This window comes from Mustela nigripes, chromosome 3 (genome assembly GCF_022355385.1).
Source record: "Mustela nigripes isolate SB6536 chromosome 3, MUSNIG.SB6536, whole genome shotgun sequence".
NCBI classification, from domain to species: Eukaryota; Metazoa; Chordata; class Mammalia; order Carnivora; family Mustelidae; genus Mustela; species Mustela nigripes.
In genome coordinates, this window is record NC_081559.1 from 80,479,524 (window position 1) to 80,493,754 (window position 14,231).

The following is a 14,231-nucleotide window of genomic DNA, read 5'->3' on the forward strand; positions in this document are numbered from 1 at the left end:
TACTAATAGAACCTATGTGATAGGATTTTGTGACTAATAAGTGATTTAGTATGTATCAGAATGCTTAGCACAGTGCTTAGCACATAATGAGTAAACTTAATAGAATTGTTAGTTATTATTTAATCTTTGGACAGTAGAATTAATTCCATTGTTGGGCTCAGTGTTGAACAGAAGGGAAACAAAAACAGTAAGTCATGGTTCTTTACAGGCTTTGTGGAGGACATGATGTAGCCTGATATATGTCTTGAAAGAAAAGGAGGAAATGGCTAAGTGGAGGACCTTCTGTAAGTTTGTGGCAGAAGGAAGAAGGCTGGGGGAAGTGGTTGAAGAGGAGGCCAGTGTTTTCTAGGAAGATAGAGCCCTGCGAACCAAGATGTTCTTGTGGGGAAACTGGAAGTAATTAATTTAATATGGCTAAAGCTACTTTGTGAGGTGGAAAGTGGTGCATGATGAGTAAGATCATGTAGGGATTATGTAGAACAAGAAATGCAGTAAATCAAGACAAAGACTTGGATAATCCCAACATGGTGTAGATTAGGAAGCAAAACCCCAAAAGCAAACAAGTTTTCTGCTTGCTTTCCTTTCCCAACCACCTAAGGAACACCGGGTGCTGTGCTGGCTGGGAATCATTTCTTATCTTTTCAGATAGGAAAAGGCAGCACTGGGGGTGGGGGTGGGGATGAAGCCTGAGGGGCCAAGTAAATCTTCCTCAGTAATCATAACTGGGAGAGGAGAAGCCGGAGAGAGTCTGACAAAAAAAGCAACAAAACCAATGGCAACACTGGAGGATTGAGTTTAGTGGATTAAAGCCATAGAGTAATTGAGACTAGCAAAAAGGGGTTTGCAGAGGGTTATCCTAAGTGATGACCTGAATCCACCTTGATGTTGAGAGAGAAAAATTTGAAATTTCTCTTACATTATTTTGGAATAACAGGACTGTGCTTTTGTGGGGCAGAGACAAAGCCAAGTGTAGTCCTAGTTTGATTATGGTTATTGAAGGAACTGTTGGATAGGTATTAGGAAAACTAAGAGTGTAATAATACAAATTTAGTGTCATACAAATATACTATTACTACTATACTAAACTACTAATAGTAGTAAAAGTATTGCCAACAAGTACTATTCAATTCTATGGGTAGGTACTATAATCCTTCCCATTTTACAGATAAGAAAACTGAGGCACAGAATGTGCCCAGGGTTACAGAACTAGTACTGAATGAATTCCAGAATTGAACTCATTCAGGCTTTTGAATTTACAGAAGCCAGTGGAATCAAACTTCTAATTAAAGGGCAACATTGGTAGAGGGTAAAATTTGAAGTCAAAATACATTTTTACTATCTAATATTTTATTTCCTCTGTAAAAGGAAATTATACTTAATGTAGATATATTATTATCCCGTTCATTTAAGTTGGGAAATTATTATAATGTAGTTAAAGAGTAGTGTCATTGGACTGGGGGAGAGGCATATGTTTTCTTCCATAGAATAAAATACGCTTCCCCCTCTCCCATGCATGTAGTACCTTAGCACATTGTGGATCCTGAATAAGTGCTGGCTGAACTGATACGTACTGTAATACATTCCTCAATTTGCAAGGTGCTTGGTAGGTGACTGCTCAAGCATGACCACTCTGGTTAAAAAAAAAAAAAAAAAAAAAAAAGCTTGCATTTATTTATTTGAGAGAGAGAGAGAATGCATGAGTGTGCACACTTGCCCATGCATTAGAGGGGAAGGATAAGGCAAAGGGAGAGGGAGAAGCAGACTCCATGCTAAGCAGGGAACCCAACGCAGGGCTTGATCCCAGGACCCTGGGATCATGACCTGAGCTGAAAGCGGTCACCCAACCAACTGAGCCACCCAGGCGCTCATAGATGCCTGCATTTATAACCCAGAGTGCCTTAAGGTATTGGGTTAGTCTGATTCATTGTCTCCTAATAGAAATGAGGTCCTAAGTTTACTCAATTAAAAAAAAAGAATTTATTTATTTATTTGATAGATTACAAGTAGGCAGAGAGGCAGGCGGGGGGTGGGGGGTGGGAGTGAGGGGTGGGAAGCAGACTCCCTGCTGAGCAGAAAGCCCGATTGGGGGGGGGCGGTGCAGGGCAGCTCCATGTGGGGCTCGATGTGGGGCTCAATCCCAGGACGCTGAGATCATGACCTGAGCCGAAGGCAGAGGCTTTAGCCTACTGAGCTACCCAGGCGCCCCGAGTTTACTCAATTTTGGTGGGCATAGGTGTTGCCATTGCTTTGGATTCTTCCTTTTTCTGGTGTTTTTCCTCCCTTCCCCTGATCTGTTGGATCTCTGTCCTGGATCAGAAGTTGGGGAGTGGGAGGACTTACCCGTTGCAGCCAAGTTTAAACCTCCACACTCTTCTGCCTTTCCAGTCTGGATGGATTTCCAAGAGGATGGTTATCAGGCTTTTAGGGAATAAAAACCCCTTTGAGTTTTTACCTCTTCGGTGCATCTGGAACACAGGAGAAAGGTACATTTGTATTTTTGTGTATTTGTTTAGGATCATCTGTCTCACATGGTAATTTCCTTTAGACAATTATGCTGGGCCATGGTCTGTGAAACATGGCCAAGGTTTTGCTGCATATTTTTTAGACAAATTTAAGAATCAATATATATAAACCAATTAAGTATTATAAATTCAAACTAGCCATTTCATTTCTCCTTACATACATATTCCTTCACAGGATTAATTAAAAGCTATGAGATTAATGTGCATTGTGATTGAGTTTTAATAGCTACTTTCAGAAAATGATCCAAAATTACTGTTCTAGTACTTGTAAGTTTTTAAGGTCTATACATTTATACTCTCTTGTCTTGTTCACCAAATTCTTCAGCACATGATACAGGATGTATCATGTATAGGAGTCAGGTCCCTGGCCAGAGTTTACCCATCATTTCAAGTCCATTCAACGTTCTATTGATCGCTCACTCTCTGCTTGGCAAGGTGGTAGGACTACAGACTATAAAGACAAAGATCAGGGTTCCTGCCCTCATCTCTCAATCCTACTGTCAGGAACCTGGACGCCACGAAACACAACAAAAGCAACGTGTCCAGAGAGGCCTTTCTTCAAATGTGCACATTCCTTCCTCCAATTCTAAAATAGTACTTGTACTCAAACGTCTTAATTCAATGAGAGTTATTTGAAATCTCACAACGTCAGCTAATAAACTTAGGGTTTCGACTAGTCCTACTTGATTTAAAACTGTTACTGCCAATTCTTCGGCTTGCCAGTCCTTCCAGGTCAGCTTTAACACAATTCGCCTGGAAGAGGCTGTGCTAGCATTCTGAAGTTTATAATTAAGTTCAGTGTGTATGGGAGAGTGGGGGGAGGAAAACGAGCGTTAATTATAGAGTTTCGTCTGTGAGAGCCTGCCAGGGTTTTAAGAAGCAGAAACAGAGAGGCGAATAAAGCTTTCCTCGGCTCTAAACAAAAGTCGCGCGGAGTTCTCGGCGGGACCGGGGAGTGCCGGGTGCCCTTGGACGTGGGCGGGTTGGGATGCTCCGCCAGCCCTTCACCCACCACCATCCCCTTTGAGCTGGGTCTGAGGCCCTCGCTCCACAGCGCCAGCGCTGCCGGGGACTCGGAGGGACCGGGGCTTCGGCGCAGGCACCTCACTCCCGGCACGGGAGGCGACAACGCGCACGGAAGTGCGCTCAGCTCTCCCCGGTCGCAGGACGACTCTCCTCCCCCACTTCCTCCGGCGCGCGGCGGCCCGGCCTCCGGGGCCGGCCCCTCCCCCTTCCCCGCCTCCTCCCCCCGCCCGCCGCCGCGCTCCAGCTGGGGGTGAGGCGCTCACCCGCGCAGTCCCCAGCGTGAACCGAGGCGCTGGGCGGCCAAGCTGAAGGGAGGCGAGGGGCCGCCGCCGCTGCCGTCCCCGCCCCGCGCGCCCCGCGCCCCACTTCCCGGGCGGCCGCTCGGCAGCTCAGCCCTCCTGCTTCCTCCGGCGGTGTCCGGGACTCGCCGCCGAGCGAGTGACGGGCAAGTTTCGGCGTGCGAAGGCGGCGGCGGGCCGCGGTCACCGTGCGCTCCGGGAGGGGTGGCCGCGGCTCCGGCCTCGGCGCCCCGCGCGCACTTCGGCGATGCCTTCTCCGCCGCGGCAGCGACTGCGCCTTCGCCCTCGCCGCCTCCTGTTCCTTCTTCCCGGATTCCTGCTGCCTCTTTGCGGCGCCTTCAACCTCGACGTGGACAGTCCTGCCGAATACTCCGGCCCCGAGGGAAGTTACTTCGGCTTCGCGGTGGATTTCTTCGTGCCCAGCGCGTCTTCGTAAGTGGCCGCCCTGGGAAGGGGAATCAGCCCCCTCCCCCACCGCGCGCACCCACCCTGCGTTTCCCGAGGGAGAGTCTCCGGGAGGGATCGCGGCGTCTGTCTGTACCCTCCACCCGCCACCGGGGGGTTAGCTTGTGGGGGGATGAAGTATCTGGGGGACGTGAACCCCCACGGCACCCACCCGTCTCCTCAGTCCCCCCTCTCCTCTCCCCAGAGGACCAGCTTTGAGGTAGACGTGTGCTTACAATCCGGGGGAGGTGGAAAGCAACAAAGGCTGGTCCCGCCGGACTCCGCGCAGCCCCTGCTGGTGTCCGGGGGACTCGGGACTCGGATGGTCCCATTGCCGAGCTTCTTTTCCTCGGGTACCCGTTCGCCTTCCCCGGACTCGGACCGCTTCACGGACTTGAACACCAGCCCCTTTCGCTCTCCCTGCGCAGGCCCTCCCCCCACACTTTCCGCCTGTTTCTCATTTACTCCTTTTACAGACTTTCTGATGACTAAAATGACCAGACTGTCGTAGTATATTCATTGTGTCTTATCTCCGGTACTGACAGACCTTTGCACATGTGAGAGTGAACAGATGCATTGAATGTGTCCTGTGTTCTTTTTATAGTGATTCATTATTTAGGTCATTGTTCAGAAAGAACAAGGGTGTTTGCTGAGTTTTCATTCACTTCAGGTCATTTGAATACTGCAGTATTTAACAATTCAGTTATGTTTTCAAACTGCCAGTGTTTCGCGTTTCAAAGGCCTTCAGGATTTGTAACAAGAGTTAATGTCATTATTGGATTCAGAGTTGTCTCTGACCCCAAACGATGACCTCATTGTCACCACCTCACCCCGATATTAGCGTTAGAAGTACTTATTTAATAAATGTTCACTAGATGTCTTATGATGTTTAAATCTTGTTTTCAAGAAGCAAAACTATCTTTAGGACTCTTTGCAAGCTCTTAGAAATTGCAACATTCCCCCCCCTTCTATAATGAAGATATTACTTTTGAGGTGGGGGGAGAGGGGATAATTTTGATGGTGTACTCGGATAGATAGGACCATTTTTCCAACTCATTCGTGCCTAATTTGAGTTTGATCTAAATATTATTTTATGACTGTTATAACATTCAGCAGGATTTCTTCTTAATAGTGCGAGTGTTGATTATCATTCATTGTAGTGAAAACCTTTGCAGCAGTAAGTTGGTTGGAAGCAGTTAGTGGAAACTAGACATTTTATGTCATGAACTCAGTTTTGTTTGTTGTCTCCAGGTTCAGTCCTTCTTGTTGAGCACAAATTTTCCAGAATGATAAAAAATAATCGTTGACTTGGAAAATGTTTTCTGTCTTCTCATTTAATTTAATCATTTGCCAGTCTTACCTGTTATTTAAAAGGTTTTTTGTTTTCCAGGTATTTTTAAGTGTGTGCCTTTATGGTACGGATTTTATTTAAGATTTTATTTATTTGACAAAGAGAGATCACAAATAGGCAGAGAGGCAGGCAGAGAGGCAGGCAGAGAGAGAGAGGAGGAAACAAGTTCCCTGCCAAGCAGAGAGCCCGATGTGGGACTCGATCCCAGAACCCTGAGATCATGACCTGAGCCAAAGGCAGAAGCTTAACCCACTCAGCCACCCAGGTGCCTTATGGTACAGATTTTAGTTCTTAGTGGTGCTCTTTTAGATTTAATTTGTGCAGAAATTCTAATAGTTTTGAAAAGACCTGTCAAGAGTTGATACTTTAAAATTAGCAAGAGTTAGCACTTAAATACTTCGTAGTTGGAATGTTTTGCAAAAGGTGGGAGTAATTTTCTGGCAACCCTCTGAGTTTAGTAGTGTAAAGAAAATGAGAAGATGATAAACTTTAAGTGTTGTTGGAAAATGCAGTAATATTGAATGGTTGGCTTGAGTTGTTTACTATTTTTGATTATAAAGCTGGATGGCTAATCTTTGACTAATCATTATAGTCATTGAGTATATTATGAACCCACAAGTTGACTTCTCATGCCAGCCTACAATGAATGGCAAGGTAAAATTGAACTTGGTTTGGTTTCATGTAATATTTTGAAGTGTTCATCAGTGACTTTATAACTGATAGACAGGTGAGGTCTAGATGTAGCCTACCTTAAAAAATAGACATCAGTCTTGAGATTTAAAAAACAAAAAACAAAAAACAAAACCCAAAATACATAGAAACAGATTTCTAGTTACTGAGCTTTTCAGATTTAACAAAGATTAATGTAAAATTATGCTTAATTTTGTAAAAGAGGCCTTTAAATTTAACAAGCACTGGGATCCAAGGTATATGAGGATGCCATTTCTATTAGCCGCTGCGCTTATTGTTGTTGTTATTTGGTATGATTATAAACTTCTAAAAGAAAAAATATCCACATAATAAAAAAATGTTTGCTAATTAAAGATTCCTTTCTTCTGAAGGAAGAATGCCTGGATTAATGAGGAAGCAACAGTAATGAAGTCTTCTCCTGTCCCTTCTGGTTTCTTTCTGTGTCTAAATACCTACAGCAGTTGGGGGTGGTTGGGTGGGGGAGGGGCTCCTGGGTGGCTCAATCAGTAGAGCACCCAAACTGTAGCTTTCTACTCCTGTAGTGATCCTCAGGGTCCTGAGATTGAGTCCTGTATCAGACTCTGCGCTGTTCCTCAGCACCAGAGTCTGCTTGGATTCCTACTCTCCCCTCTTTCCCTGGCCCTACTCCCTGCCCCCTCGAGTGCTCCCTCTGTCTCTCTCTAACATAAATAAAAATAAAATAAAATCTTAAAAAAAAATAAGTACCCACAGCAATTATCTTAGGTTTCACTTTGTTGTTATAAAAAATTGGTATTGAATTATTTCCGTATTTATGTGAAAAGTAATGAATCTGTTAATTAAAGAAAAGGAAAAATAAATTACTAAGGAAAAATATTAAGGGGACCCTCAAGAAAATCCCCCCAGTAATGAGTCCTAGGTTTAAAGTGAAAAGTCACAAGAATTGTGTTTTAAAAATTCTGAAAAATGAAGAGTTAGCATTCTATAATTGTTTTTCTTGTATGCATTAATTTATAGTGACTATATTGCCAAACTTGGATAAAATTTAAGGATCATGTATAGGTCATGGAGTAAAGTCACATTTATCCTTTGGGGAATAATTGGAACAATTAAAAATTGTACCCCAGGTTTAATTATAATAATGATCTTATGTTGGTAAGTCTATAAATTATTATTTTTTTTTAAAGAGCTAGAACTTTTTTTTTTAAAAGATTTTATTTATTTATTTGAGAGAGAGACAGTGAGAGAGAACATGAGCAAGGAGAAGGTCAGAGAGAGAAGCAGACTCCCCGTGGAACTGGGAGCCCTATCCGGGACTCCATCCCGGGACTCCGGGATCATGACCTGAGCCGAAGGCAGTCGTCCAACCAACTGAGCCACCCAGGCGTCCCAAGTCTATAAATTATAAAGCAGTTTACTTACGTACATACGATCTCTCACTTCACTCTATATAGCATAAGCCACCAGGGGAAATAGGGAAGTGGATAAACTCATTCTTACGAATGAGGACACTGAGGCCAGAAGGGTTTTCAGTCTTTTTTTTTTTTTTTTTTTAAGATTTTAAAATTTATTTACTTGAGAGAGAGTGTGGCAGGGGAGAAGGAGAAGAATGCTCCTTGCTCAACATGTGGGGCTTGATCCCAGGAGCCTATGATCCTTTGTGACCTGAGCTGAAGGCAGGTGCTTAACTGGCTGAGCCACGCAGGTACCTCCACTTTTCAGTCTTTATTTGTTAAGGGTGGATTTGTGTGGGGAAGAGGGCAAGGTGGAATCAAAAGACAGTGTATGAAATTCAAATCCCATTTAATTTTCCTATTCAAATTTAAATTTTTGAGAAGAAAGTAATTGGATGATTTTCTTCCTTATTCTTCAAATAGAAGTTATACAGTTCTGATTTTACATCTGCTTTTATTTTTAAATAATGCTATAATGAGCAACACTGGATTAGAATTCTTGCCCTTTTCTCTGTTTAACACTAATGAATCCTGGGGCCCCTCGGTGGCTCAGTCAGTTAAGTATCAGCATCTTGATTTCAGGTCATGGTCTCAGGGTGGTAAGATCTGAGATCCAGGCCCCAGTCAGTCTCCTGGCTCGGAGGGGAGTCTGCTTCTCATCTCCACCTCCCACTGCCCCTCCGTGCACTTGCACTCTGTCTTGGATAAATAAATAGATATTAAATAGATATAAAATATACTAATGAAGCATATTTACTGTTACTTCATGTTTCTATGACCCCAAGGACAAGGTGAGGGTGAGTATGCCCTCAGCACAGGTCTTGCAGAACATTCTGTAGTTCTCCATCTAACTTCCTGTTTGTGGTACCTGGAAAGCTTTTAAAATAAAACTGCTGCTCTGGCAGCATCTTGGACTTAAAAATAGAGCTCCACCTTCATATTCCAACAGCTTGTGGATCATTTCTCCTTGACTAGCCCATCTTACCTCAACTAAAAATGATCCCTTTCACCAAATGGGGTCAGTTGCACCTTTGTTTCTATTACTGGTGCCATCATCTTCTCTTGTTGCCCTGGAAATAATTTCATATTCCTCCCTCTCGTTTTCTATTTTTCTTTGTCTCTCTTCTTGTACTCCCCTAATATTAGTCAGTGATTAGTCACCAAACAGAAGGTCCTAGAAATTCTTGGTTGTTAATGTTTCTTGCATTCATCTCTGCCTTCCATTTCGACGTCAGCCTCCTTATTTCAGCACAGTCCAAAGTGTGGTCTGTGGCACTCAGATCCTTATCACTTTGCCCACCATTTGGCTCTTAGATCTTACTTTTTCCTAATAGTTTTATCTTTCTGAAGTGTCTTTTTGATCTGGTATTCTACTAAAATTTCCTCAGCAGTGGAAGTCCAGACTGCTTTACTTGGATGAAAACCCTTTCAGTCTGTCACAGTCCACATGTCCTTTTCAATGTTCTTGCGCCATTTCTCCCCCTCACTATTGTAACCATCTTCATAACCCTTTACAAGGTGATGCCTGCTCATTTTTTTGAACTTAGTGTGGATTTGGCTATTTAGTTCTTTATTATTTTTCTTTTTTTTAAAAAGATTTTATTTACAGAGATCACAAGTAGGCAGAGAGAGAGGGGGAAGCAGGCTCCCTGCCAAGCAGAGAGCATGATGTGGGGCTTGATCCCAGGACCCTGGGATCATGACCTGAGCTGAAGGCAGAGGCTTTAACCCACTGAGCCACCCAGGAGCCCCGGTTCTTTATTCTTATCATAAATAATATATAGACTACAGCCTCGTTATTTAAAAACCAAACTCTATGTTGATTTCTCTTGATTAAAACCCTGGATTTATAAGACCTTATAAGAGAAAACGGAAAGTGCATAGAATTTACAGTTACTGTGCTGTTTTACATCATATAAATGTTGACTCTGTAGTTTTTTTTTTTTTTTTTTAATGAAAAGTAAATCTGAGACTGGAATTACAGCTCTGAAAAAATATTCATGCTATTTTAAACAGATTTTTCTATATATGCAGATGATAATTTTTATAAAGTTGCTTTTGTTCAAGCCTCATTCATTGGTCAGCCCAGAGTCAGCCAACTATATTAAACATGCTTTATCTTGGAGAGGTCAGTGCTGAAAGCAGCCAAATAACTTAGTTCATTTGGAGGGTTTGAAAAATGTACTTGTCATTGTTTGGCTGGTTGCCTCTCCTTGGTACTGAAGGTCACAAACCCTGAAGCAGCTGCCCTTAAAGTACATTTTGGATAGGAAGTGCATCCCAAGGGCATCCTCCTGGCTGGTTTCTCTCATCCTCTTGCTTCTCTCACTTCCTCTTCCCTCTCCCTCCCCATCTCTCCTTGTTTTCTTCTCCCCACCTCTTCTCCACCTTTCTTCCCTCTTTCTCTTCTCCATCCTCTGCCCCCCCACCTTCTCCCTCACTTTCTCGCCACTCCCTCTACCTCTTTCTTCTACTCCTCCTCCTTCCTTTCCCAGCACACACTCTGCCCTTTATCTTTTAGAATTTATTGGCATAATTTTAATTAATAGTGTGCTCAGGTATGTAAACTGTAATGTATAAATCATATAATGGAAAGGTCTCAAGTCATTTGAGAAGAATGGTGAGGATGAGGATCCTGATATTGTTCTTGGGTAAACTTTTTGGAGGGAGATGGAGTCCAGGAGAAGGCTGCAGGCATATGAAACTAAGTTGTTTAGCTTCAGATTTTTGCTGCTAAGCAGTGAAATCTCTTGTTAGCCTCAACTAACCCCTTGTATCTTCCCCAACTCATCACCATTGTCAGGAAATGTTGCAAGTCCCCTATTTGGTACTCTACTTCCTTTTCTTCTATTGAGATCTTGCATTTAAGTTAATGACTGGTTCTTTGAGGAAGTGGGAAAAAAAAAAAAGTCCTTTTGAAAACAGATTTTAACTATTATATTTCTTATTTTATTAGAGAGTGTTTTATTAATTGTTTTTAATTCCAGTGCCATCATTTTGTACATTTATGATGCTTTCAGATTTTTCTGTTGTCTACTATCCACATTCAGAAATTTTTTGAAAGTACTTATAGTGGGCATTGTTACATAGAAGAAGAAACTGAGGCTCGGAGATTTAGAAGTGACTTTCTAAATTAATTTATATTGGTGATATAACCTATAGTATCAGATTATCAGACAGTGTTGCTTATATTGCAAAATTTTCTCAGTGCTGTGGCTTCCCCTATCCTAACTAAGCTGTTGTAGACATTAATTCTTAGATAAACTTAAAGTAATGTTTACTCAATTTTTAGAAAGCATTTCATTAACAGGCTATTCCACTATTGTGGCAGAAAAATACATATGACATAAAATTTACCCTCCAAAGACACATCAACAGGTTTGTTTTCTGTAATATGTGTTGTTTTTATATTCCTTAATATTCTCAAATATCCTTTTTAAAAAAATTATCCTATACCTTATTCTCTACAAATATTTAATTTTTCTTCTATACAACCCCCTCTTAGGACTTAACATTTGTCTAAGGTAGTTTACTTTTTCCATCTTTCCATTTTCCATTTTTTACAGAAAGTTCCTGAACTTTCTGTAATACTCATTAAAAGTAACTTAAATATCATGTTGACACTTTGGACAAAGCACTTTTATTCCTCAGCTTTTTTCCCCCCATTAACACAGCATTTGTAAATTCACAATGCTTACACATTCCTTTTATATTATCCTACCATTTCTGTGGCATTTCACCAATGTGCAAGACTGCACATGAAGGTAAGCTTAGGAAAACCTGGTGAACAGCCATTTAGTACATCTAATTACTATCATTTCATGCTTTCAATGTGCAAATGCTCTGATGAAAAGCAGCAGCCTTATTCCTCATCTTATCCAAGGAAGGTGAGCTTTGTGCTGTCAGTGGAGTGCAGTTTTCATTCAGAACTCTCCTACTGTATCCTTTTTCTGTCTTTGGTGAAGTCCACGTCCACTAGTAACTTCTCAGCCCGCTCTCTGTCTTACAGTGCCCAAGTAAAGAAAGTATCTGAAATCCAAGATTAAGAAGAAATATGTTATATAAATTATTTTAAGGGTAATTTAAATAATTGGATGTTTAATAGAGGATGATTTCTGCATTCTAAAGGGATTGGTGAGAGTGGAAATGGCCTGTTTATACATGGCTATTTTAAGATTGAGACCTGTAACTATCCAGTTTACTTGCTACTTACCTGTCAGTTTAAAAATATTTTCTTGGGGCACCTGGGTGACTCATTTGGTTAAGCATCTACCTTCACCTCAGATCATGATCTCAGGGTCCTGGCATTGAGCCCTGTATCAGTCTCGCTGCTCAGCGGGGAGCCTGGTTCTCCCTCTCCCTCAGTGCCTCCCCCCCCTCCTTCATGCTCTCTGTCTCAAATAAATAAATAAAATCTTCAAAAAAATTTTAAAAAGTCAAAAACTTTTCTTAAGTGCTGGTGATGTGGCAGATGCATAGATAAATTAGAGCCTCCTACTTTCAAGGAAGTGATTTATTATAAAGTAGGAAGAATAGCTTTGAAAAAAAATTACAGACGATTCTGTAACATGCATTATGATGGTGGTCCAGAAATGAGTTTTGCTTGTAGATTGCTGGGCAGATTCTGAGAGCACCTTTTCTGTCCTCTTCTGGAACCTGGCTATTATCCACAGCACTGAAATCATGCGCATACCTGTGCTTGTACTGTGCTTATTAGAACTCTTGCAGGAATTGATCCTATGTCTTTTCAGATATAGATCTTGAAAAGTACACTTGTATGATACTCTTTTTCCCTGTCATGCACTCAAAAATCATTTCATCCAGATGAATGGGGGAAGTTTTATGATTTTTGTGGCCAAATTTTTGACCTGTTGAAATAGAAAATTTCATACGTATATATGTAATTTATCTGTTAACGAGCTCTGCTGCCGTAAAGGAGGGTATGGTGATGCTTAGTGCTCTCTTATTCATGGGGGGTAAGGGCTCTCTTACTCATAGCCTTATTTTGTTTTCCTGTTGAATGAAAACTCAGTTGGCTCTGATGAGAAGGAGCCAACATTGATGTTTTACTGATGCCAAATATGACTGCATAAAGCTTTATTAAACAGGGTGTGGTTCAGTTGGGAGTTTTGCCTTTATTTTGAGTATGGAGTTTTAAGATAAATATCAGAAAGCAGGATTTCTGTAACCCATCCATTCATGCAGCCAGCTCTTGACTAGTTTAAGTAAGATTTAGCAAATGCCACCCACAAGAAATGAAATTGAAATTTATAAATAAAAGTTAAAATGAGTGCATTCCATATTAAAATGTAGGTTTGTTCATAACTTTACAAAAAAGGGAAAGGCATTTAAATATTTTCTTTGCTAGAAGTTAAGTGACTGTTTAATAAGGAAATGGAATAATGGTGATAGCATTTATTTAGGGCCTTCTGTGTATAACTGTATCCTGTTTTCTTTTCTACTTCAATCAATTTCTTCTCATTCTCTTTTACTCTTTGCTCTTTTTCTACCTGACTCCTAAATGCCCATGCTCCTCAGAGCTTGCTCTTTGATCCCCTTCTCTCTAAAGCTCCTCTCTTCGTGAAGCTGTCTATTCTAAGTTGACATTCTTAGTACATTAACTCGAAGGCAAAACTCCATTCAGAGCTTCTGGCTAGCAGTTAGGTGCCTCACAGATGTTTCAGACTAACATTGACAACTGAATTCTTGGTTTTCCTGTGAATACTTAATCTGCCTTTTGCTTCCCTAATCTTGAAGCTTTTTTGTGTGTGCAGTAAATGGTTCTCCCATTCATGCAGTCCTGAAGGAAACCTAAGTGACTTTTTAAAAATTTCTCTTTCCCCATACTCGAGCCAACAGCGATCCCTGTTCATTCTGCCCTCAGACATTTCCCAAGTGTGCCCACCCATCTCTTTCTCCACCCGCCCTTCCAATCTAGGTCACTATCATCTCTCAGCTGCTAAGTCTCTTGCTTTCCTTGTTCCATTTTGCTCCCCTCCCTTCTTACTCCTATCCCCAGAAGGTGCCAGATTTAGTTTTCTTTATTAGATTGTGTCATTCTTTTGCTTAAAAAAAAAAAAAATTCCAAGTCTTCACATGGACCCATGGACCGTATGATAAAATCCAAAGTTTTACCCTAGCTGAATAGTGCTGCTTGGTTTAGCTTGGGCCAAACTCCTCCCCTGTATCTTCTGTCATTCTTAGCTTGCTATCTTGCCTCAGCCATACCTCTTTTCTTGAAACTCTTGGAGACTAAGCTCTTTCTAGCCTAGGGTCTTTGTCCCTGCTGGGGTGGGGGAGTGTGGGGGGGGGTGCTGCCATCTACCACTTCACTTCCTTAATTCTACTTTATTCACCACTTCATTCCCGATTTCTCCCCTTCTCCCCCCTCCCCCCCCCCCCCCCACTGCTGACCCACAAATACTACTTGGTGACCTTCTAATCTTGGTTTATTTAGAAGTAAGTT

At 41.8% G+C, this 14,231-nt stretch overlaps 1 protein-coding gene across 1 annotated transcript in view; it reads left to right on the top strand.

Moving 5' to 3' along the window:
• Window positions 1-3,863: 3,863 nt before the first annotated feature.
• The window catches only part of ITGAV (integrin subunit alpha V), a 103,174-nt gene continuing 92,806 nt past the window's right edge, over window positions 3,864-14,231 (top strand). Inside the window, exon 1 of the mRNA XM_059394306.1 lies at window positions 3,864-4,279. Within this exon, the coding sequence (XP_059250289.1) occupies window positions 4,095-4,279 (185 nt within the window). The 5' untranslated portion in view covers window positions 3,864-4,094. The remainder of the gene's footprint in view (window positions 4,280-14,231) is intronic.